This window comes from Prinia subflava, chromosome 12, assembly GCF_021018805.1.
Source record: "Prinia subflava isolate CZ2003 ecotype Zambia chromosome 12, Cam_Psub_1.2, whole genome shotgun sequence".
Classification (NCBI taxonomy): Eukaryota; Metazoa; Chordata; class Aves; order Passeriformes; family Cisticolidae; genus Prinia; species Prinia subflava.
Window position 1 is genome coordinate 19,889,730 of NC_086258.1, and position 25,884 is coordinate 19,915,613.

A 25,884-nucleotide genomic window follows, 5' to 3' on the forward strand; every position below is an offset into this window, starting at 1 on the left:
GCCCTTGGCATCATGGATTTCCATGAATATTCGTGGCCCTGTGAACCCCCTCCCCGCCCGTGTCCCGGCTGTGCCGCGGCACGGGCTCGTCCCACCGCCGAAGGAAAGCTGGAAAGGGAAAATGGCAGCAGCTCCGAGGGTTTAACTAGGAGCCGTCAGCCTGTGCAGGGGCTGGAGCCGAGCACTGGAGCCAGGGTTCATGCCCCCTGCTCGGGCTTTGGGGTGCTGGGCACCGATGGCCCTGGGCTCGGGTCAGTGAGTGATGCTGTAAAAGGCAACCTGGCAGGGATCTCCAGCTCGGCACAGGAGCCCCGGGAAGGTGTGCTGTGGGGAATGAGAAAGGGAAAAATTCCTCCCACCTTCCCAGGCTGATGGAGCCATAAATCAGGTGTGATAGATGAGCCGGGTTTAATTCTTCTCTCCGTGTACTACTGACACAGCCCTTTCCCTGCCGGGCCGGGGCGTGAGCAGAGGCGGCCGTGGCTCAGAGCAGCCCCAGGCAGGGGAGGGGGTCTTTGGGAAATGGGAATTGAGGCTCCGGGGCTCCGGACTGCAGCCGGGCGGTTCCAGCCCCATCCCACAGCAGCACGACCACGACTACACAGAGCTGCCCGTGACTGGCTGGCAGGCTGTCCCAGGGAGATGCCAACCTTCAGCCCCTCTTCCCAGCTGGTTTGGCATCGTCTTCCTCCATAAACGTCTCCCTGGGAAGCTGCTCTACAGCTCCTTTTTATCTGTTTATTTTTTTGCCGCAGTTGTTGGGGGTTGCTGGCAGCCACCGAGCAGCCGGGGCCGGTAACAGCGAGGGGACAATGGCAGGGACTGCTACAGGACACCCAGCCCTGCCCCAGGGCCGGCTGCAAAATCCCGAGGAGGTCCAGAAGGGCCTGGCCACGTGTGCTTCAGGCTCAAAAGCATTAGCAATATCTGGCTGTCCGTCCATCTGTCTGTCAGTGCATCCATCCATCTGTCTGGGGTTAAATCCAGCCAGTCCCTCCATCCCCCAGCCTGGCTGCCATCACACACTGGTGCTGGCGCTTTAATTCTCTTTACTTACTTATCATCACAATTGTCTCTTAATGGCTTTGGCAGCCCCTCTAAGTCTCCTGGCCAGGGTGGGAGCTGCTGGTGTATAAATAAAAGCCATAAATAAATAAATCAGGTTGAAGAGGAGGGTATTCATCCAGGCTGCCACAGGTGATGGCACCCATTCACCCGGGGCAGCTCTTCCCAGCCGAGTGCCCCAGATGCCCCTGGAGTGCCAGGCTGGTCCCCGGAAAAGCTTTGGAGTGGCCTTGGGAACTTCCCCTCAAATTGTGGCACTCTGGCTCAAGGAAGGCAGCACACACATCCGCAGTCAAACCTGAGCTGAGGCTGGGGCTGTGACAGCAAAGGGGAGCAGAAAAGGAAAAAAAAAAAAAATCAAAAATCCCCAACCCACGTGTTAAATTAATTAGTGATGTCCCTGGTGACTCAGCAGAGGCCAAATGGAGCTGCTTCATGTTTTATAGAAAGGCTTTGCTGCGGGAGGCTGAGGACAGCGAGGGACAGGGCAAATGGGGTGCAGGGGGTGCTCCCAGGGGAGGTGGCCCCAGGGTTGGGTGTCAGCACCCGGTGTAAGGCCAGGGCTATTCTGGGTGCCCCATGTGAATGCCCAGGTCCCTGGCCACCATGGCAGAATTCGCATTATCATCTTTACATGCCAACTGGGATGGAAAAGCACAGTTTTCCTCCCATTCCTGGTGCCAGGTGCTGGGCACTGCTGGGAAAGGAGGTGTTTGGGGCACGACCAGTCCAGTGCAGGTGGGATCTGTGACCCTCAAGGACCAAGGAAGGACTGAGCTGCTCCTGCAGCATCTCCCTGCTCGTGGGTACACCAGAGACAAACCTTCAGGGAAGCAGCAGTCTGGAAGCACCCTCTGGCTAGGCTTTCCGAAGAGGGGCTGGGTAATTTAGTGTTTAACAGACGTTGAGGGATATTATTTCTTTTTGGTGAAATTGTCTAATCAATCACTTTTTAATTCAGCCTGCTCTGGCACCCGGCACACCCTGGGAGGCTGTGGGCTGCTATGCAGAGAGGAATAAGGCTGGATCACTGCTGGGCACCCACCTCTGGGGCTCAGCCCCACTGCAGGGGGCAGACAGTGTCCCCCAAACCCATCCCCTGCCTCTGCCAGCTCTGACATCTCCGTACAGGTCCTACTTTCACTGCCCCACTGCTCAGCCTAGTAAGACCCATCCTGCTGAGGAGAGGGGGAACAAGGCAGGCCCACACAGGTCAGCCACTGGGAAGGGGTTCCAAGGGCAAGGACATGCTGTGCTGCTGTGGGGAGATGGTGACTCAGGTTAGGGCAGAGGGAACTGGTTAAATCACAAACCAGGACACACACGGGGCCGAGAAGGTGCTGGAGACAGCTGCCATGCCTGTGCCCAAGGATGCCTGAGGGAGCAGCAGGTGCAGCCACCTCCTGGTTCCTGCCTCCTGCCAAGGCAAAGCCATGGCACAAAACCTTCCCCAGCTGAGACCCTGTGGCAGGTGCCCGTCCCTGAGCCACTGACAGCTCCTGGGCTGCCAAATCCATCCAGGGGAAAGGCTGGTGAGCACTTTCCCCGGACCTTCAAAGAGCTGAATCCCCCCCCAGGGACGTGGCTCCTTGACAGTGGTGAAGCTTTGCCTGAAGCTTCTTCAAAGTTTTTCTCTCCCTTGCTCTTCCAAGTGCTGCAATAGACTGAATTCCTCCCTGATGCCAGTTTGGCCTCAGATTTACAGCCCAAGCCCCAAAATCCGCCGCTGCTTGTGAGGTCCTTCGAGAGAATCACAGCAGAAAGTGTTTATTTCCATCATAAAGATCTGCTTTAATATTTTAACATAAATCAAGCCACGCTTTATGGTGATAATAAATTTGCTGGCAGAAACTGCTTTTGCAGCCTGAGGCAGCAGAGCAATTCAATTTGTTTGGCTTTAAGTGTAAGGAGCCGTAATTGAGAAGGGGAAAGTACAGATGTTTTAATTGAGTTTGCAGCTAGCACTCAGAGTTGCAGTAGGCTAATAGACAAGAGGTGAGGGTCTCCATTAGCCTCTCCCCTTGCCATTTCTCCTTGGCCTGCAGCCTCATCCGTCACGGCCATCCCCTCCAGGAATAGCTGCTCCGTGCCTAAGCACGAGGAAGAAAGGGATGGAAAAAGAAATCAGACTAAACCAGATGTATAATGTGCATTTTATTGGTTTTAATCCCATTTTTTTAAAACTAATTACAGTCAGGACAAAGCATCATGTGTGAATCTGCAATAATGAATTGTTAGTGCTGATAATGGCCAAATAAAAATAGACTTATTCGTGATGAGTGAGAGGAGAGAGCTTGTGTCCTGCACTGTGGGGTCACCCAGCATCCCCTCAGCCAGTGCTGGCTGCACTGAACCATCCCCTTCCTGCTTTCTCCGGTAATTTTTAAGGCATTGCTATGTCATGTTTTATATGAAAAATGTTCTCTGCTGTAGAGCTTCTTTCTGTTAATCACCCCAATTCCTCGGATATATTTGTTTTGCTGCTGTGCAAGGACAGCAGGTGTCTGGGAATTCATGGTTATTTATTTGAGAAGCACTCATGCTCCTTGGGGAGCACAGTCCTTCCCAGTAAGGAATCACAGCAAAGGCTGGGGCTGGAACACAAGCCCTCAGCACCCCATTGCATCCAAAACCTGCATCCAAGCAGCTCTTGGAGATGCAGCCCCTCAGAAGTCACTGTCACACATTGGTGAGGGGGTGAGGGGACACAAGGTCAAGGAAGAGAAGGCACATCTTTAAATGTAAGAGACGCCAGGAAAGAGGGTGCCAGGCTGGGCTCCCTCCTTCCTGGGAAGGGAAAGGAGGGTGAAAGCAGATGAAACAACAGAGAGCAGCTCTGTTGCCCGGCTGCAGTGCAATGTAAAGGCAAGAGACTGAAATGGGCATGTGGAGGGTAGGGGCTGAGCCAAGGGCCTTGCAACGCATGGGCAGCTCAGGGCAGCCAGCCCTCAGCCCCTCCATGAACCCACACCTACACACTCGTGCAGAGAACAGCCCCCTCAGCCTCTCCAGCTTCCAAAGGCTCATTTCATCAGCATCCAATTCTCCCTCCAGCCCTGCCCAGCTCCCAGCTGCTATGCAGGTGGCTGCCAGCTCAGCTGCCCCATGAATCTGCCCTCCAAACTCCTGCTTCCTAAACAAGACACCAGCTACCTGTAAAATGCCTTCTTAATTTGGTACTGAAGATGCCACATCAGCTTTCCAGGAGCACTTAGGGATGTTTAAACTCACTAGCAGGGGCTGCCAATGCCTGTTTAGGATCAAGCTGGAGAGAAGATGAACAGAATCTCCAGATTCTCTCCAGGCAGCTCGGCAAGGACACAGTGGCGGTGCTCAGGCTTGAGAGGTGCAGGGTTCTGCTTTAAAAGCCATGAAGTGGTTTTATACAGCTCCAGGTACTTGCATATTCCCCCAGGAGGAGCACTTCAGGTCATATGGAAACCAGAAAGTCCTACTTGAAAACAGAGCTTGATTAAAAAGAGCTGCAGTTCAAAGCTTGCTTTAGTGAGTGATGACATTTAATACTGCAGCAAGTGCAGAGGGCAGGAGGATCTGATGTGCACCTGGCTTTGAACCTGCTTTGATAACGGGGTTTAAAATAGTTCCGATGAAAACTTTTGAAGTTCTTCCTTCTGTCAGGAAACCCCATAACATCTGTGCCCCAGGGCTTCTGAACACAGGACTCGGGACAAAGTGTGGTGTTACAGTGACCACAGTCATCCTAAAAGCAGAGACTCTCCTGGAGCTGCCTAAGGAAGGAGAAGCACAATTCTGAAAGAAGCAGAGCAGGAGCAGCCCCAAGCCCACCACAGGGGGAATTCAAGCCCAGTTCCAGCAGGGTTCCAGGTTTTGCTCCCTTCTTTCGGGAGCTCTGCTGCTGCAGCCAGGGCACAGCAGCTTCCTCCTGGCACCGGCTCATTCCCCTGAGTTAACACCCACCTTGTTTCAAGGCTAATTACCCAGCGCGGGAGCCGGGAACGCATCAGTGTGCACAGCCGGAGCCTCTGGCGTGTCAGGACTGGGTAATTAGCACCTCCCCAGCCCGCACCGATCCCGATCCCGGCCGCTGGAGCCACGGCCTGGCTGCCTGTACCAGCCCCGGGCAAAGCTGAGAAAGGGAGAAGGGCTCTGCCAGGGGAAGGCTCTGAGTCCTGCGCCGGTGCTGAGGGAAGCAGGGCTGATTTCCTTTCCAATGGGAAGAGCTGTACCCCTGCATGCAGAGGGGCACTGCTCTGCCCAGCTGAGCTGCCACAGCACAGGAGAACAGGATGGAAGTGTGAATGTAAACTCCCAGGCTGGAGAAATCCAGCTCTAAGCAAAAGATCCCCGATCCTAGGCAATGTGCACAAACATGACAATGCTTCTAGAAAAAGAAAATGTAACAGCACAAAATTATCTCCTTCTGAATTAGGTCTATTTCCACCCTTATATTTTCCTTCAGCTGGCACAGGAGGTTGGTCTGAAGGAGTCTCAATAGAAAGAAGAGACTCAGTTATCCCAAACTCCTGCTGGATTCTGCACAGCACATTCCTGCCTTTGGGAGAAGGGACATTTAGTGATACAGACAAGGCTGTCTCTCTCCTGTGTGCCGTGACCTGCAGCACACAGAGAACCACAGAGGGACAGACAGAGAGTGTGCTGCTCTGACAGAGCCAAAGGCAGGAATGGCTGGACACTGGTTAACGATGCAGGCTGCCAAGGGCTCAGCCCCAGGGCTTTGTCTGAGAACCAGAACCGTAACAAGGCTGAGTATACTCCATCCACACCCAAGGTGGAGTGAAGAAAGTCTGTGTCACCAAGCCAACAGCCTGGAAACTTCCCTTCATACTGCCTCTCCCCATCACTGCACAGTTCCAGGGGGGGAGCTGAAATGCTGGAGTCTCTGGAGCTCCAGAGGGAGTGGAGCTAACCCTCATCAGAGCTTTGACTCACTCAGGACAATGTTTGCAGTCACAAACACAAAGCAAGAGAAGCCCCAGACAAGCACGAACACAATCCAGAAGCTGTGCCGGAAAGGGGAGAGGTGCTTGTTCACCGTCCCGCTGCCGAAGACCAGCTGAGTGTCCTTGCGACTGCAGTACGCCAGGAAGGCTGGGATGAGGTACTGGATCCCATTCCCGGCGTAGGCTCCCGTGATCCCCACCAAGGACTCCAGGTCGTGGGTGCAGAAAGCCACCAGCACAGGGGGGATCAGTGTGATGGCAGGAAACACAATCCTATCCACCAGCCACGGGTAGGTGCCCCCTTCTCTGTGGAAAAGGGTCTTCCAGTTGTTGCGCAGGGTCACGGCGATGATGGGGAAGTTGGTGCTGATGGTGAAGACCGGGAAGAGGCCCAGGAAGTAGCGGATGAAGGCCACGCTGACGATGTCGCAGTTGGTGAAGTTGAGCGTGTACATGTCCATGAGGGTGTCGTTGCGGAAGCAGTAAATGGCAGTGAAGGACAGCAGGCTGTAGAACGCCAGGATCAGGATGTAATCGAGCAGCACGAGCTTGTTGACGTGCTTCTTCTTGGAAATGGGGGTGATGAGGGATGGCAGGGAGTGCTGGCACATGAAGGAATAGACGCACACCCCAAACAGATTGCGGATGCCCGACAGCTGGGCCATGGATGGGTGACCTTCAGCTTGGCCTCTGCTGATGCGGATGAGGGCCAGAATAATCATGAGGATGAAAGCTGGAGAGAGAGAGAAGGTCTCAGGTCAAGCCCAGGCCCGCAGTCCCCATGACCTCCTCCTGCTGCACTGGCAGTCTTGGCACCAGCTCTACAGTAGCATCTCCTTATCTCTTTGCTGCACCACCTTATCTGAGGGTGCTACATCAAAGGCGAGGTGCACAGGAATTAACTGTGATTTGCTGTCAATGCCAGTCAGCAGATAAGGGAATGGGCTCAGGCATCTCCCTCCAGTCTCCTTCCACAGGGGCTCTCCCTCCCACCCCCAAGCGCACGGGGCTGTGCCGAGCCCTCAGGAAGCAGAAGGCTGACATAGCTGGTGAACCCTAGGCCCTCAAGGGTTTTGGTCCATGGATGCTTCTGTCACACACACACTGGTTAAATGTCATCATTTCAAAAAGGCTTAGAGATGTTTGAGCTCTGACTTGGCTCCAGTCAACCCCAGTAATATTCCTACACATTTCCAAGTGGATGAATGTTTTCAAGACCTGCCCTATGTGCACAGGAGCAGCAGCTAGTAGCAAGCAAGCTTTCCTGTCCCTGGGATCTGTCAAGCGTGATAGAGCAAGAACTAGCCAGCCATTTCCTGGGCAGGAGGAATAGGCTGTCTGTAGCTAATCCCAGGGTGGAGAAGCCAGTCTGGAAGGGACTAAAGCAGCAGTGAAAGACTGCTATTAAAATTCATCATTTCTAGACACAAAGTCTGCTTGTCTACCCTTCACTTATGTCAGGAAAAAGCCTAACAACATTTTACAAAGCTTATTGCAAATAACAACGTGCCAGGGACAAAATGAATTGAGGAGATTGGGCTAATGTCCTTATTACTCTGAGGGTAGAAATTTGAGCCAGAGCAGTTACTGTGAGACACTCATTCCTAGCATGGCATATAAAAGCAGCAGAAAACTAATTCTGGTGTCACAAAAATTGCATCAACCTGGGAAAAATGATCATCAGCTGCTGGAGTTAACAAGTAATGGGGGGAAAAGGACCTGCCTGGCAGGGCAGCAAGCAGTGAGATTTACAGTCTGGTGCTGCAATGGGTGGACCACTGTGGCTTGCACAGAGCTGTCCTTGCACCAGTCTGAGGCACAGGAACAGAGCCATGAATTATCAGGTAATGAAAAAATCAACAAAATGCTGAGACAACTACTACAGACAACTCTGAATGTCATTAATATAAATCCAGAGGAATTAAATGGAGCAGTGTACAGTTCAAGTCCATAGGAGGCTGGCACCAGGGCTAGGAGCTGGGCAGGGTCACCATGGGATGACAAGATCACAGCCTTGCTCTGTGCCCAGTCCTGCTCCCCACAACAGGCGGCTGGAGATGGGAAACCCTGCCAGGGATGGGACTAGGGAAAATAGTTACAGACCAGTTGGTGAATGCTGCCTCTCTTGTGCCCAGCAAGATCAGATTAACTGAATCAGTTCACTGAACACTGCCTCCCATACACCCGCAGCACTATCCAAAAGCCTCTCAGAAATTCACATTCTCCTGCAGCACACACCAGGTCCATGCTGAACCCTTCCCAAGCCACATGCTGCATTTCATCCTGTGCTGTCTCAGGAAACCTCTTGATTCCAGCTGTTTTCCAGTGCAGGGCACGTCTACCAGCCCTCCCCAAACACTGCACTGACAGCAGCAGATCCATTCCCTCACAGTACCACGAGGCCAGGTCGTTTTGGGAGTGCTAGACTCTATTTCCTCCCCCAAGGGCAGTCACAGAGAGCTATGGAAGGCAACAGCTCATTGCTCTGGGGGTGTGCAATTCCCCTTGCCTTCACTCAAGCCCAGCAGGTGAGAGACACTGTGAACAGGGGTACAGTTGTTGTGCCTCCCCCACTGCTCCCCAGAGGGGAGATGCTTGCCAGCCATATCTGCTCAGCAAGAGCCCCAGAAAGAGCTGTGTTCCAGGTGATGTGACATGGCTGCACTCCCTGGGGCTGCACAGGCTACAAGGAAGAGGAAGAGATGCCCTGAGTAGTAAGACAAAGCAGGTTGAGCAGCTCTGGAAATGTGCTGAGACTGTTCCTCTCCTTCTAGCCTGGGAGAGGTGGTCAGGCTGTGCAGCCCCATCCTGAGCTGCTCCTGTATCTGGGCTAAGATGTGACTCAGAAGTCTCACACCTCTTCCCCTGCACACTACACAGTGAATCTCCTCATGCTCTCCTCAACACAGTAATGAGTGACCTATTTCCACCCCCAAACCCACTCTCACCACTGGCTGAAAGCCCCACTTTCTGCACCAGTGCCAACAGGACCAGGTCAGGGGAACTTTCAGGCAGGCACCCCATCCTTGAAGCACACACAGACACAGAATGACTACGCTGGAGGAGACCAACCCAGCCCTAACAACTCAACTAAACTATGGCACCAGTGCCACATCCAGTCCTTTTTTTAAACACATGTAGGGATGGTGACTCCACCACCTCCCCGGGCAGACCTTTCCAGTACTTTATCACTCTTTCAGTGACGAACTTTTTCCTGATATCCAACCTGTATTTCCCTTGGTGCAGTTTGAGGCTGTGTCCTCTCGTTCTGTCAGTTGTTGCCTGGAGAAAAAGACCACCCCCACCTGATACAGCCCCTTTTACGAAGTTCTAGAGAGTGATGAGGTCACCTCTGAGTCTCCTTTTCTCCAGGCTGAACAACCCCAGCTCCCTCAGCCGTTCCTCACAGGGCTTGTGCTCCCAGCCCCACACCAGCCTCGCTGCCTCCTCTGGATGCACTCAAGAGTCTTCCTAAACTGAGGGGTCAGAGCTGGACACAGCACTCAAGAGTCTTCCTAAACTGAGGGGACACAGCTGGACACAGCTCTCAATGTCCTTCCCAAACTGAGGGGACACAGCTGGACACAGCACTCGAGGTGTGGCCTCACCAGTGCCCAGTCCAGGGGCACAATGACCTCCCTGCTCCTGCTGCCCACACCATTCCTGACACAGGCCAGGAGCCATTGGCCTTCTTGGCCACCAGGGCACACTGCTGCCTCATGTTCAGTCACTGTCACCAGCACCCCCAGGTCCCTTTCAGCAGGGGCACTGCCCAGCCACTCTGTCCCCTGTAATGTTGCAGGGGGTTATTGTGGCCAAAATACAGGACTCAGTGCTTGGACTTATTAAACTTCATCCCATTGGACTCTGCCCATCCATCCAACCATTCCAGGTCTCTCTGCAGAGCCCTCCTCCCTTCCAACAGATCAACATGCACTCCCAGCTTAGTGTCATCTGCAAATTTACCAGTGAAAGACTCAATCCCCTCATCCATGTCCTTATAAAAATATTGGACAGAGCTGGCCCCAGCACAGATCCCTGAGAACAGCCCTGGTGCCTGGCCACCAGCTGCAAGCAGCACCATCACCACCACTCTCTGGGCCCGGCCATGCAGCCAGTTCCTAACCCAGCACAGAGCGGTCCAAGCTGTGGGCTGCCAGCTTTTCTGGAGTGTGCTGGGGGAGACAGGGTCACAGGCCTTGCTGAAGTCCAAACAGACACCATCCACAGCCTTTCCTGCATCCACCAGGTCACCTGGTCATTAAAGGAGAGCAGGTTGGCCAAACACGACCAGCTCCCTTTACCCCTCCTAAACCCACGCTGGCTGGGTCTGACAGCCTGGCCATCCTGTAGGTGCTGCATGATGACACTCAGTATAAACTGCTCCATTCCCTTACTGGGTACTGAGGTCAGGCTCACTGGCCTGTAATTACCAGATCCTCCTTCCCACCCTTCTTGTGAATGGGTGTCACATTGGCCATCTCCCAGTCCTCTGGAACCTCACCAGTGAGCCAGGACTGTTGGTAGATGATGGAGAGCGGCTTCACAAGCTCATCTGAGAGCTCCCTCATCACCCTGGGGTGGATCCCATCTGGGCCCAGAGCTTTATGAACATCCAAGGGGGTCAGCAGTTCTGACTGGCTCCTCCTGGATAACAGGGGCACCATTCTGCTCCCTGACACCATCCACCAGCCCAGGAGGGCAGCTGTCCTGAGGACAAGCTGTCTTCCCACTAAAGACTGAGGCAAAGAAGGCGCTGAGCACCTCTGTCTTCTCCCCATCTGCAGTACTAAGTTCCCTCCCTCACCCAATAAGGAACAAAGGTTGGTCTTACCCTTCCTTTTACCATTAATATATTTGTAAAAACATTTTTTATTATCCTTTACAAAAGTTGCTAATTTAAGTTCGAACTGAGATTTGGCCTCCCTATTTTTTTCCTACATGCCCTAGCAGCCCCCTAAATACTTGCTGTGAGACCTGACCCTCCTTCCAAAGCATCTCCCACAGACTCTCCTCTGCCTCATGTGCTTTTCTGGCAGGCTACACCGAAGGAACAGAATTCTTGTGGATTCACTAAATGATGGATGGTTTTTGGCTTAAGCAACTAGAATTTAATACATTTGTTTTTCATTAAATATGCATTTCAGAAATTTATTAAAATTACAAGGAGTGAGGATCCAATACTAAGATCCAAACTAGTTTTGCTTCCAACAAGGCAAGCTCTGCTTCCCCTGCCTGAGCACTGTTGCTCTGCAGATGCAAGATCCTTGAGAGAAATGGTGCTCGGTAAACTGGAAACCTCCCCTGCACAATTCCACCCTCAGAGAGGACAACAAAAGCCCTGCCCCATGGTTGTTTTCTCTCAGTCCCTGAGGCAGAAGAGTTTCTCACTCCTGGAACTGGAGAGCTAAAACACTTGCCTGTCAAATTTATCTCTCTGTTCAAGAGAAGGCAAGCCAAAAAATGAAACTCTGAAACCTAGATATGGTTTGGATGATAAGTCAAAATGAAAAGAAGATGACAGGCTGATGGACAGGCAGCTTTGAGCAGAAAAAAGGCAGCACAGGATCCTCAGGCACACACAAAGCTCCCCCTCACACCCCCTAGCTCGGACAGCAGGCTGAAGGCAGAGTCACACGACACTATTTCATGTCACCTACTGTTGTCACATCAACTGTCCAACAGCATTCCTTCACCACAAGGATCCTGGTGAAGTAAGACATGGATTCCCAAAAAACCACAAAAAAAACCCCTTGATCTGTTCCTTTCCACCAAGAACAGAGCACACAAGCAGCATGTTCCAGAGATGAAACACCTTCAGACCATGGTCAACAGCACCCAGAGCCACAAAGTAAGGTTGACAGTGATGGCACTATGGATTGTTAGCTAGTTACATGAAACATTTGCTTTAAGGCTGGTTCTATATAAAAGCTTAAAAAGCAATCAAGGATTTTGCTTGTCCTGAATTTTCCACAGTGTGAAACCCACTTCAGGCCCTCACACCACAGGCTTGGCAGTCAGCAAGGCACAGAGGCCACTTCTTGTCTCATCTTGTCTCCTCTAGATGTTTGAACATCCTTTTTAGTGAAGGATCTAAGTAAGCCTGACAGAAAAAATAAAGAGGGGCTATGCCATAAAGGAAAACTTGTGATGAATCTCATCCCAATCATCCAACTTGCCTCTCCTGCAGACCCTCTTTGCTCCCCTCACTATTTGGGGAACAAATGTTCTTCTCAGATAAAGCAGACCTTGCAGTCAGCTACTGCTGCCTCTCCTGCTTGACTCAGGAGATGTTGATTCACAGACAGGGCAGTTTTGCTCTGGTTCTTGCAGGTGAAGCAAGGATGAATATGGATGAGCTGATATCCAAAGTAGTACAGTTTGGGAAATAGGGGAGTCTGGGGATATTAAGGAATACATTTTTGTGCATTTTGATAGAAACGTAACAGGGCTGCAGAGAAGCAGTTAAGATAATTTAGCCATTCTGAGTTTAAGGATCATTTTACAGAGTCAGAGAAAACACCTCTGAAAATGAAAAATAGTGTTTGCACATGAGCTTCATCTCTCTGCAGAAAGGCTATTGCAGAAAAGAAAGTAAGTCCAAGCCTCAAACACATTTTTTTTCCCCTGTGATGGCAGGTTCCTGCAAGAACTGATGCTCAGAATGAGCTTCTGGTTTAACTCCCCTTGCACCCCTGCAAGACATGGTACTTGTGAGATGTTCACATCTTCTCCAGCCCTGTCCCTACTCCCATTCCTACTTCTACAAGAAAAGCCTGGAGAGAATGTCACCACACCTGCCTGCCACCTCTTCCAGGGAGCAGAGAGGCAGCTGTGTGCAGCCACCCCACGCCTGGCTGCTCCCCTAACCCCCAGCCATTTGTCTGAGCTGGTGCTGTGACACGTTTGTGGCAGGGCCATCCGTCACGGTGTGACAGAGCTTTCCTGTCCTAGCAGAGAATCAATATGCCAGGAAATAATGATAATGGATCACCCTATCCCAACGCATGCCACTTGCTTCCCTTCTCATACATTAAGCAGCAGGATGGATTGCAAGAGGAAGATGTTTTCAGGAGCTTCCCAAACACAGTCTCTTCAGAAAGGGAAGATTTCTCCCCACCTCAATCCTATATCAAGTCAAAACAGAGCAGACCACTTTTAAACAGACGAACAGATCTCATTTAGTTTAACATTAGGCAGCTCTTCCATAGAAAGGGCATAAAAACAGGAGCATCTGCTCTGTACACACTGAACTGCCCAGGATCACGTAAAGACAGTCCTACCTTCTGCATCCCCACCTGACACTTGTGCTACTTCCCTGCTGATGTCTTTCTAGGATGTTGTGCCCCTTCTCAGAGCCAGCTGCCTGCTGCCTTGCAGCAGTGATGTGAGCAAGCTGAAGAGCCCACTGCAACTCTGGAACCACCAGGAATTCTGGATCCTGTGGCATTTGAAGTATTAAAGCACAGCTGGAGTCCAACAAGCTGGCAGAACAAAGTAGCTGAAATTAAGACATTGATTTTTAAATTTAGAACTCATTTAGCTAGTTTCTCTTGCAGAAGCTATATCCTGTCGCTTGTTCATGACCTCCAGTTCTCCACAAACTCCAGAGCAGCAACTGATTAACTTCTCCAGCCTTCAGAGGGGGTTTCTATGTGAATTGACAGTAAAGAGATAACGTGAAAACCACGTTTGCTCCATCAGATGTGGGAGCTGGAGTAGTTAGGGATCGGGTTTGACAATGACAGCCTAAAACACCATCTCTAGGAAGATGAAGGATTTATGAGTGCAGAGACTGTGTGGAAGCAAGATGGATATGTTCATAGAAGACAGCAATTCTCTGGAGAGAAACATCAGAGGGAAAAGAGGAGGGAAATTATTTCCCAGAAGAAAGGTATGAGCCAAAGTTGTGGAGCATCACTGTTGCTCCTTCCTCTAATGGAGAGCAGGGACTTGCCCTGCCCAAAGCCTGAGGCAGGGTCCACATGGCAGGGGACTGCTGCTCATACCCAGAAGTGTGACACAGCTTACCAAGGAGGCAAGAAAAAGCCTCTCAAGCACCTCCACTCTTCCAGGCCTGGCTTGCTCCTGCTGCAGCCAACTCAGACACTGCTGTCTTGGGCCAGGTGGAGCCCCTTTTCTTCACAAAGGACAATTCCATTTAAAAAGTACTACCAGGACTTTTTGGTAGCCAAAACCCAAAAGTTCAGTGGAGGCCCCCTGCTCCAGGGACGTAATTTCCCTGCTTTTCTTCATCAGGTTTGCAATACCACAACCCAAGATTTATAAGCAGCTTCCCCAGTTGTGGTAAACCAGCGTAGCTGCCCCACCTCAGCCCACATCAGCTGGTCCCACAGACATCTGCACACCAGTAACAGTTCACAGGAGAAAAATGGCCCTGCACTCAGGCATTTATCACAGATGCTTTTTATCAGCATATGGGAAGGAAAGAGCAGCCAGCAAGGTTTGTTTGCTTCTGGTGGAAAATTACTCGCATAGTTTATGGTCCTCTCCCTGCTGGTCACCTTTGGCAGAAGAACTACAGAGCCTCTGCAACCAGGACTCTGCTCTCAGCTCTGCTGCTGGCTTGGCCCATTAGCTCTGACAGTCACTTCTCTGTCCATATCAGAATTTACTCTTCTGAGAGAAGGGAATAATACATGCTTTGGTGTCACTGTGAGCCTGAAATATGCGTGCCTGCTTTGGAAAGCACTGGCTGCAGAGCACCCGTGTCCCATGAAATCCAGGTACTCTGCAGACTTAGCCACATCTTGCCCATCCTGCCTTGGGCTCTACACAGCAAAGTTTTTTATCATCTTGTTCCACCAACATCCACTCTGAACAGAAAGCAGCTTTTCATGCCACAGCCCCACTCCAAAAACCTGCATGAGCACCGTCATCCAGACCCTTTTGCAGGGCTGAATGTGCCCTCACATTTCCAGCTCCTCTTCTTCAGCCCTCAGACCCATCAGTGTCTCCTGCTGCCTAAATAAAGTGCTCTTTTCAGGAGCATCAGCTCCTCAGGCAGGATCTCAGTGGTCCCGTCCAGCACAGCAAATCACTCTCCATCTGTGTCTGAAGCTCACAAGGCTCTTTCTCTCATACAGGCAATGCTTCACCCCACTGCCCCCCACAAACAGCACTGAAATGAGCTCCTCAGCCAACAATTCCAAAAGCAGGCATGACAGAAGCACAGCATTTTAACTAACTCTTCATAAATATATTCACTTCTCTTAGTGAATTATTTACCCTGGGCTCTGGCAGCAGCTTCATCTGCTCCAAAAGGGATATAAGAACATGAAGTAACTTTGTTGAAGCAGCTTGTCAGAATGAACATGCAACAGTGTCCTGATTTACAGTCCAATTCCCTCATCCTCCTGTATGCCCTACAGTGTGAAAGGAGAGGGGCAGAGATCACAATGATCCCTCCTTAAGCTATTTGCAGAAAGCTCAATTTCCGATGTGAAAAAAGGCCACCCACCTTGAGAACAGTGGGCACTGGCAGACTAATTTCTCAGCAGGAGACTGGAAATTCGGGACTTTGGATAACTGTCACCCCCTCCTAAATCAGCCTCCTCTGTAATTCTCAGTCTCAGCACTCGAAGGGATGTGACTCCAGGTTCTTGCAGGTGTCAACTCCAGCACAGACAGTGCTGCTGCTGAGGATGGCAGTGACAGCTACCTGAGACTGCCTGCAAGGTGAGATGGTCTGAGACCAGCTCTCTGCAGAGCAGTGCTGAAAACAGCAGGGCTCTGGTGGAAAGAGCAGAACTACCACACAAACCACCAGCTACAGAAAGCCAGCCCCACTAGCACGCTCTGGACAGCCCTTTCCTAGTTTCTGCCCCAAGTATCCAGGGAGGGGAGAGCAGGGCAGGAGAGGGGATGTGGTGGGATGGGGAAAAGAAGGGTTTAATACAGAGTTCCCAGCAATTCTTGTCTGCTTTCCCTCCATCTTATCGGCCAGGGGAAAGAGCTGGGGTAGAGATTTTATTCCTGAGCGTGTAATTGTGAGATCATTGTTTGGGCAGGGTTGGGAAGGCTCTGTCTCAAGGGCTGCATTTACTTGAATAGATGTGGTGTGATCCAACAGGGAGAGAGAACTGAGCCTGCTCAACCAAACCCAGAAGTTTATTACTCTATAAACTATCTCTTCATTAAAATACAATACTTTCTAATAACTACAATACAGCACCATGAGCAGCACACAGAGCACAGGCCTCACGTGGGAGCTGTCTGGGAACATTTGGCAGAGACAATTTAATAACAGCAGCGATAATCACGGTACCAATGTCTTTAGAGCCAGCAGTCCTCACCTATAGAGCTGGACATCTCAGGCTGCAACAGGCTGCAATTAATCGGGTTAGCTGCTTAATACACAATAGCTCAATGTTTGCTGCTCAGCTCCACCAAGCTCTGTCCTTTTGTTATCTTTCCTAATCCATATCCTATCCCATGATGCTGCTAGACAGTTATTATCCAATATTATCCAATAATAAAGAGGTAGAGCTGTGCCCCAGTGAGCTGTATCCCCTCTGCTGTGAGAGGTGTATCGGACTTGCCTGGCTCAGTCCCTCTTGTTGGGCTGTGCCCCTCAGCAGCTCACCCCTGACAGTACCCACTTGATAAGGATTGAAGAAATGAGAGGGCAAAAAATCCAGCTAGATAAGCAAGTCTCTCTACAGAGCAATCCATTGCCACCATAGATTTAAACCCTCTCAGAAAAAAAAAAGTGTCTGAAATCCAAACAGCAGAATTGGAAATACCAATTTATTGATAGCTTGGTTTAACCTTTGCAGGAAGCCCTGCTCCAATAACTTTGTAAGAGACCCAGAAACAGGCCCCAAAACTGGTAAAAGAATTCACCTAATAACAGCTCTACACTTTCCCGAGGCTGAGGTGGAAGACAGCTGAAAGGAAGGCAGGAATTACACTTTGGGAAAGGACTCTCCTCACCCCACAGGAACAATCTATACTCACACAGCCCCAGTGTTGGGTGAGCCAAAAAGGTTCTAATCACAAATCAAAACAAGGCTTCACTGTAGGCACCACTGTCAGGATTGAAACATGATTTTTCATGACTGGCCCTTTCTCCAGGGAAGCACAGCAAGCAGGCTCCTTCTTGCACCCCTTAGAGAGCCTCTGTCCCATCTCCCAAGGCAGCTCAGGTCCCTGCAAAGGGCTGACACAGCAGCCTGAGGAGCTTCTGCACTGGGAAAGGGATGAGAACTTGGGTAGGCAAAGCCTTGCTCATCTGCCAGCCCCTGGAGAGCAGAGATCTCTGAGCAAGGGTAAGGCCAGCAGTTCAAGCACCAACTGCTGCACTGAATTTAACCATTGGCACTCACCAATGCCAAGTGACAATCAGTTCTGCAGCCAAGTGTGGAAGCTGCTACTCTTCAGAAGACTGGCAACAGCTCGATTCCTCTGGAAGGCCTCTCTGCCACCAGCCCCACTCCACCTGGAGACACAGATCCACCCTCTGTGCTCCTATCAGTCCTGGCAGGGAAGTGCCTTGCCCTGCCAGCCTTCTTTCCAGATGAGCTGTCCGTGATCAACAGGCCCAGACAAGGGAAGCCCATCTGTCTGGGCTCTCTAGCAGCACAACACTTGAGCTTGCAAGCTCCTGCTTCAACTTTCTCCTCTTAGAGGCTTCAGAGGTGCCTGTCCTGGCTTAGTCCCTTATCCTGGGAGGATGCCAGATAAAGGGCTGATCCCTGGAACATCTCCACATTCTTTGAACTGGCCCATTTTTAATTTCCAGCTCAGATCCCAGTGTTTAAGCCTATTTTTCAGAGAAAGAATGATTTTTTTTTTTATCTGTGAGGTGTGGAATGAGACTGCTGTAGGCTTTGATAGCCGATGTCCTGCTTGTGATGAGCACAAGGCTCTGGAAGAGGCTGGTGACATTTGATTATCACTTAGATCAGGAGAAAGAGGGAAAGCAACTTTCAAAGGCAAGGCTGACACTGTTACAAATACCAGCAGAAATGACCTTCACACACAGCTAGCTCTCTCTGCTGCCAAGAACCATCCTCTCAGCTGCTATCATCTGAATCACCAGTACACCTGGGGCAGTGCTGCTTTACATCAGCCTCTTCTGCTCTGAAATCCAGGGACTTTCCACCGTGCTGGGGAGCAGGGTGTGTGATGGGTCCTGTGGGAGGCACATTGCAAAGTCTGTACTGACCTCCCAGCTCAGGGAGGCTTGATTGTTTTCAAATCATGGTGCAAAGCATGGGTCAGATTCCCATCCACACCAAGCCAATGAGCACAGGTAAGCTGAATAAGCCACTGTCCACGTGGGAAGGTGTTTTCCCCCCACACACAATAAACAGGCAGGTGAGAAGCTGCAGTGCTGCTCTGCTGCTCAGACTGCTTTGCAGAGCCACCCTCAGCACCACATGGCTAAAACCAACATAAGGAAGGTGAGGGAAAGGCACAGTTTATACCAGGACAAAGAGTTCACATCTGGCCATTGGCATGCAGGCAGAAAAAGTTCAGAAGACCACAAAACATTACCCAAGATCATTCTTTAGGATCTAAGCTCTCTAAACACCAACCTGTGTTTAACTCACAGCCCTGCTTTTGGAGGAGGGGACAGCAGTGATGTGAGGACATGGGAAAAGTCAGCATGACAAATCTCAGCAGTACGGGATTGATCCTTACCCCAGGATCTGCAGCAAGAGCTTTTCTCTGCTCCCTCATCACATGGCTTTTTGACAAATTGTCTTTCCCAATAAATCTATCCCTCACTGTACACATACGGAATCTATTCCTCTAAGTAGCCACTGAGGTGCTGTCAGGGTCATTAACTATCATTATCTGGGGCAGCTGTTCCCCAGCGTGCTGATGCAGGAATCAATCAGGCTAAAGCATGAATTTCCCCTACACTTCTCCAAACATTGCCTTTATCCCTCTCTATCAAGCCATGAAAGATAGGAACAGTTCTGCCATCACGCCAAGGTTTAGCAATCCTCACTCTAGGAGCTGGCTAAAGGGAAACCAATGGCAGATGAGGCAGGCATCAGACTGCCACAGAGACAGGACGAGCTCTGACTGATGTCTTTACCAGGAAAGAGGAGGCAGGGTGATTGGAATCAGGCCAGTCAGCTGAGCAGAGAGCACTCTTATAAAGAAAAAAAAAAAAAAAAAACAAAAAAACAACAAAAACCCTCCATGCAAAACTTCCTCATTTCCTTTAGTACCCCTTAATGAGATAACCTCTTTCTCTGAAGAATAGGGGGGCTTTCAAACCTTTCATGTGCTCAGACAACAAAGGAGAAAAACAGGCATTCAAGATTTTCACACCATCCAAAGTCAGGATTTATTAACTCAAACTGTTCAGCATCAGAGACTTGAGAGCTTAAAATCCAGCTTAATTTTCCTGGGTGTCAACTGCTTAACCCCATCTCAGGAATTCTCTAGAACAAAGGATCTCTATTCCTCTGCAGTGACTGCTAGCCACCCCCAAACAGGATGAATCCACAGAGAAGCAACAATACCCAGCTGCAGTCTGATCAAGACTCTGTGTAATGTGAAATAGTTAGAGAAGCAGCTTTTCTTATTCCAGTGATAGGTATAAACAGAGCTAATTCTGTGCCTGAATGGTCTGGATTCACATACCAGGAGATTGTTAACCTGCAGAAATGCTGGTCATTAACCTGCAGAAATGCTCTTTATTAGCCCTGAGCATCAGTCACTCTGTCTAGGTGACATAAAAATAGACAAACCTGAACATAAACCTCCACAACCCACAGACACCTCTCAGCCTCTCAGGGCATGTACACACACAAGCCAGACATGAGGCAGCTGCACCTCTGAATGACAAAAGCATTGGGGAAAAAAAGAGTGTGTCTTACTTCCCTTAAGGGAGTGATCTGTCTTCCTAGAGGTTCCTGGCAATATTTTGGAAAGATCTCATGGGAGCAGGACTTCCCAAGGACAACACACATTGGTTTGGGGGTTTCCAATGCAACACATCCTACCATAAAGGAAGACCGAGGAAAATAAATGCAAGCAGATGATAAAAGAGTGGAAAGTCTGACAGAAATGCCTTTTTTTCTCAGACCAAAACAGAGATTGTCCAAACTCTGTTGTGCATATGCTGTGAGAATGAGAAACTTCCAACTGGTGGGTTTCACAGCCAGCACCCAGACAGGAGACTCTGTCAAACCTCTTCTGCCCCTCATACAAACCAGACTAAAACCTCATTTACCAGCCATGTCTGACTGAGAACAATTTGTTTTGTTCTAATCAGAAATTTCATCCTAAACTAAAACCTTTCTCCTCAAAAATTCATTAGGCCTGCACAGTTGTCCTCAAAGAGGTTGTTTTGACAAGCACTTGCTTCCAAACGAGTTCTTGCCAAAGAGAAGCGTCAGTGGCGTGACTCAGGTTCCATCAGTGGTACAGAGGGGCTGAGCCTCTGCCAAGACTCACCTATCCATCTCATGAGGGACGTCATGATTTGAAGATACTTGGTCTTCTGCACATTGAAGAAGGTGAAAGGACCCAGGAGGAGCGTGAATGCTGCCTGGAAGGACAACAGAATCACATATTAGATTAAAAACCAGAAATTCTGCCAGCAAGACGAATTTATCAGAAGAACAAAGCTTGCATTGAAAGTTCACCTCTAGACATGTCCATTTGTCATGGAGCTTTCTTTGTTGCTTAATTTTACAGCTAAGTTGGCTAAGCCATGGGGTCAAGTAAGCTGTTGGGTATCAAAGAACATGCCTCAGGCAGAAGCAGAGCTCAGGATCCTTTTGGCTCTCAGCTCTTTGCTATCACTGCTACAGCACTTCTTTACTGACACATTTCAGTAAAAGCTCTCAGTGCAGCCTTACAGAACATTAAATATTAATCTGTGGCCTCTTTGCCCAAGTACATGCTCACTTTAGGTATGAATAGCAATAGCCCTCACCAGTCTGCTTCCATTAACATTGATGGGGTGGCTTTGGGGTATCCCAAGCTCAACAGCAATGGAGCCAGGTCTGCCTGGAGCTTTTTCCCCCCTTTAAGTTGCCTGTGTAAAACGTAGAGGGGTTTTTTATACATGTAAAAACAGATAGTGGGAAGCTAAAGTGTAACAGTTCAGCTCTTGGAAGCTGAAAACCTGTGCAAAGTGAGGAAAAAAGTCATTGAAGATACACTCATAAGAAAGAACTTAATTCAGGATGGAAAGTAAAGGTTCCTCAATGAAGAACTTCCTCACTGCCCTCTTGGATATCTATTAAGAGAGCAGTGTTTCACAGATTCCCAGAATGGTTTGGGTTGGAAGGGACCTTGAAGACAATCTCATTCCAACCCCCTGCCATGGAGAGAGACCTTCCTCTAGACCAGGTTGTTCAAAGCCCTGCCCAACCTGGCCTTGAACACTTCCAGGGATGGGGCAAATTAAATTTGGGTACGTTGCAGCACCAGTCTGTTGCCTCTTCCAGCTGGGCTGCAAAATACATCCAAAAAGATCCATCCTAAGAATCTGGTCTGTACAGCTTCCCATGAGAGCCTCTTCTAGCACCTCCTAGAGCACACAAGGCAACCAGGCCATGCCCAGAGGTGACATGTCCTGTGCAGCACTGTCACCTCTGCTCGGGCACTAAGCAGCACTCCAGCCTTACCTATCCTAGAGTGAGCAGAACAAGGCTTCACTGCAAGAAGAAACAGACCCTGGCTGCAGTCTGAACACAGACTGAGAGAAGGTGCTTGTGAGAGGGAGACAGAATGGGTGTTAGAGAAGAAAGCCCTGCCTGTCCTCCATGGGGTGGCACCAGCTAGCAATACACCAACAGGTCAAAACGCTGTGGACCTGTGAGCAGGCACTGTTTAGGAAGCCACAGCACAAGTTCGTAGAGCATCCCAAAGAGATTTTTAAAGACAAATATTCAACATTAATATTTACACATTGCTCTTTTCCATGACTTCTTAAAGCAGTTCAAGTAAAGGTGTCACCAGAAGCAAAGAACTGGGACTCAAAGGGGCAGGTCTGCCAAGCCTCAAGGTCTCTGTCAGCCCCAACAGAGTCAGGACAGAACAGAATCCAAGCTATTTTAAGACTAGCACAACCCCAAGAAACCTTTTTTGAGACAGTTTCAGAATATCTGCAAGGCAAATTGGAAATGCCTCGCATCACAAGTATTCTCAGGTGACGAAAGTAAACCCAGAAGGGGAGCAGGGGAGAGAACCCTCTGTTTGACACGTTGCTTGGCAGGAACATATTCTGATCCCAGACCATTGCTTACACCAAGTCTTGCTTTTATTGCACAGATTTAAAAAAAGGACAGGAAGCATGCACAGAATTCAGATTTTTGAAGCAATTGATGGTTGTTGGAGGAAACGCAGAAATCACACAGAATACAATGCCACAGGCATAATTGGCAAGACTAAGTCAAATCAGCTTTAACAGTTATGGGACCTGAGGTTTTAACACAGAAGCAAACCAGTCAGTTACAAACGCTTTTTTACTCTTCTCCCTCTTGTTCCTTTCTTCTAACTGGGACCTTAACTCCACTCTCCTGCCCACTAGGGACTGTGCACAAACCCCAACAGACTAAATAAGCCTTTGACAGAAAAGTGATGTAGGACAAGGGCCCAAGGTAAACAAAAGTTGACACCAACTGTTCTATTGCAAGGTATTCCTGAGTTTGTGACTAATCTCTTTCAACCTTCTCTCCCAACACTGCCCAACACAGCCTCCCTTCAAATCAGTTTACAGCTCCTGCATCAGAAAGCGCTGAACACAGAAGGATGGGCTAAGGATGTGATAATTAAGGAACAGGTGTCTACTGCAAATGAGAATGCTCTGGAACCAATCAGCAAAACAGCCCCTCAAACCACAGCAAGGATTGACACAAAATCACCAAGCACCAAAGCAGCTGGGCCTGAAACCCAGATTTGCCTTACCCACTGAGGAAAGGAGATGTGTCAAGGTGGATTTGGGGCTCAGCTGCTGAAAAGCATCAAAAAGCATCTGTAGGTCCTGGAAGAACCTGGGTCCTTCACCTTTTGCAGTTATTCTCCAGTTCTCAGAACTAAGACCTTAAACAACCAAATGCACTCAGCGAGGTTTTCAACTCTCCTCCTCTCTGGCCATTACTGCTTAACTCATGGGGAAGAAATACAAGTTGTGTTTGAATGGTTGAATGTCCCCCCCATCCTTCAGGATGATCAGTGTCTTCTGTTCTTAACAAGATTCTGGTCCAAAGGAGCCAAGTGAGAGATTAATTTTAGTGCAATAGAAATTTATTACCTTTTCCACTTGACACCCATTAGTGGTCCAAGATGAATATCCATGGATCAATACAAACAATGCTAAGGCCTGCAATGAGATGAGGTTGCCTTGCTTTGCAGGGATTTGTGCCAACAACTTTTAGGAAGGGAAGGTGCAGAACACACTGGACTGCCTGGAAGAAGCAAACCCAGGCAGAACTGGACATTAAACATCCAGATTAACATAATTTTGAAATGAAACTCTGTACAGCTCAACAGGACTGAGCACAGGGCAGGAAAAAGGGGCCAGTTTCTCATCAACAGCCAGGACATGAGGACAAGAACTCAGTCCCTGGATTAGAGATAATCTCACCATCAACCATTAGAAGAGTCCCAAGGCCAGGAACCCTATTTAAAAACACATCCCCAAAAGGACGAGAAGAGATCACAGGGCTTAGCAGGAGGATGTCTACTTCTTCTACCTTGCTGTGCCAGACACCTCAATGCTCTTCCAATCCATTAAGTTAATTAGTTTCATAACTTCTCCCTAGGGAAAAAGTAAGCCTCAATAAGCACCTCAGACACAAACCCAAACTTTCTACCTGATGTTTTCCAAGCTCCGGTCTCTCCCAGAGGGAAATAATTCACAAAGTACTTCATTACACATGTAATTCAAACAATCTAAAACCTACATAGAAAACTGTCCCAGTCAGCCCTGTCAGAAGTCAAATATGCAGAGCTCTGGCCCATGAAAAAACCCTCCCAAGTTTTCCAGTTCACCTCTTGAGTCAGCTGAGGTATTTTCTAGGAGTTTATCATTCTCTTCCTAGGATTCAGCAAATAAACCCACACAAGGCAGAACAGGCACACTCCACTTGATTAAGATTTTTCTGCTAGTGAAGTGGTTTATTAGAAACAAGCAGGCATAGGAGACTGATTCATTGCTAAATTGAAATAAGGCAAAGGAATGCTTCCTTCAGCTAAGGAGGAGAACTGAATCTATTAAATGCTGTCTAAATTCACAGGATAGCAGAGAGAAACCATTACAGTGCTTTTGCACAGGGCTGGCTATTAAGAGTGATTCTCTCATTCCCCTCTAAACTCCCGTATTAAATAGGAAAGGCCAAGTAAATCACCAGGCTCGTAGTGGAGGGTATGTGGAATCCACATACAGCAAGTAAATGCAAAATTCTTTATTTTTTCTTAGTTTCTCATGCTGAAAAACAGCATGAAAATCCAGCACGCTAATAACAAAAAAAAAAGATGGTGTTTTTGTTGCTTTTACTGACATTTCCAGTCAAAAAATGAGAAACCAGTGAGGGTAGAAGAAAGAACACAGCTTGTCACCCTGAATTAAACTCTTCCCTGCAGGTTCGTAGGAGCCACAAGCAGCACACCAGCTTGCTCAACCCCTGGGAGGGTCTTCAAATCTATTCCAGGCCAAACCAAGCCACAGCAACACAGGCACCAAGGTTTGGGATCTTCCCTGAGCTGGCAACTCAGCTGATACCATTTTCCCAGCCTCTGCACCTGTCAGCTCTCAGTATTTCAAAATGAAAAAGCAGGCTGGTCAACTCGAGTCTTCTTGCCACAGGGGAACTAACTAGGGCTTACCGTTGCCGGGAATATATTTTTATATATATTTCTATATTTCTAAAAGTATATTTTATTAAAGCTCTTATGTTAAAACTTGGTTACATAACCTTGTTTATTGGATTATCTGATAAAAGCAAGAGTAAGATCAAGCATTAATAGGACATCTGGGTGGTTTTTGTCAGCTTAGTTGCGGCCAAGAGGACCCCCAAGAGAGCTCTCCACCCCTAAGTGATGGGCAGCTAATGCCAGGGGTCTTCCAGACCACACAAACACGCTTCAAGGCACTCAGAGGGCTGTTTGACCACACGGGCTCCTCACTGACCTGAAGGGTCCATCTATCACTCCAAACCAGTACGGTTCAATAGCTTTCATCTGCTGCTCAGCATGTGGCTTTTACAGCAGCAGCCAGTACAGCTCAGGAAGCACAATTAGCATCCAAAACATGGATGATTCATGTATTAGATACAGTAGTTACAGCATTATGGCTAGTGCCTGCATACATTTGCAAGAGGGCCATCTGAAAAACCAGCCTCATTCGTAACTGTCATCAGAATGTGCTTGTTTTCATCTGTAAGAATTGCATCTGGTTTTGGTGCTTGCCAAGTAGTGAATTAAAAACAGTAGCTATTGCTTCTTATTGATTCAGAGCCTTGAAACTTTCAGAAAGATTGGGTGGAAGCAAGGTATGTACCTGAGCAAAGTGACACCATGATTGTTAAATGCAGCAAATGTGCCAGGAGCAGTGCAAAAAGTGCAAGAGTTTTTGAATAAAATCATTCGTGCAGCACAGGGCTGTCATACCAGTGGGAAGTTACTAAGTTTCAGATAACAGAGTAATGATCCTCAGTTTTAATGTGAAGACTGAGAAGAGGTGTTGTAGTTCTTACTCCTTAGATATCCATCTCTCTTTGGGCCCCCAGCCACCCTGCCTTTTTCTTTCCTCCTCTCTGCCTTTCACACCCTCATTCAAAAGTAGAACACACCCCAAACCATACCATTCCTTGAGTTCTTGCTTCCCTTTGCTAGAAGTGACAACATCTCAGACATCTTAACCTTAGGATGGCATCAG

At 49.1% G+C, this 25,884-nt stretch overlaps 1 protein-coding gene across 3 annotated transcripts in view; it reads right to left on the minus strand.

Annotated features, from left to right (window-relative positions):
• Positions 1 to 3,206: 3,206 nt before the first annotated feature.
• Positions 3,207 to 25,884, minus strand: part of TMEM104 (transmembrane protein 104) — a 45,506-nt gene continuing 22,828 nt past the window's right edge. For all 3 annotated transcript variants that reach the window (XM_063409406.1, XM_063409405.1, XM_063409407.1), the window contains 2 exons: positions 20,451 to 20,544; positions 3,207 to 6,741 (listed from right to left, as the gene is read on the minus strand). In XM_063409406.1, coding sequence (XP_063265476.1) covers positions 5,981 to 6,741; positions 20,451 to 20,544 — 855 coding nt within the window. In that variant the 3' untranslated portion in view covers positions 3,207 to 5,980. The remainder of the gene's footprint in view (positions 6,742 to 20,450; positions 20,545 to 25,884) is intronic.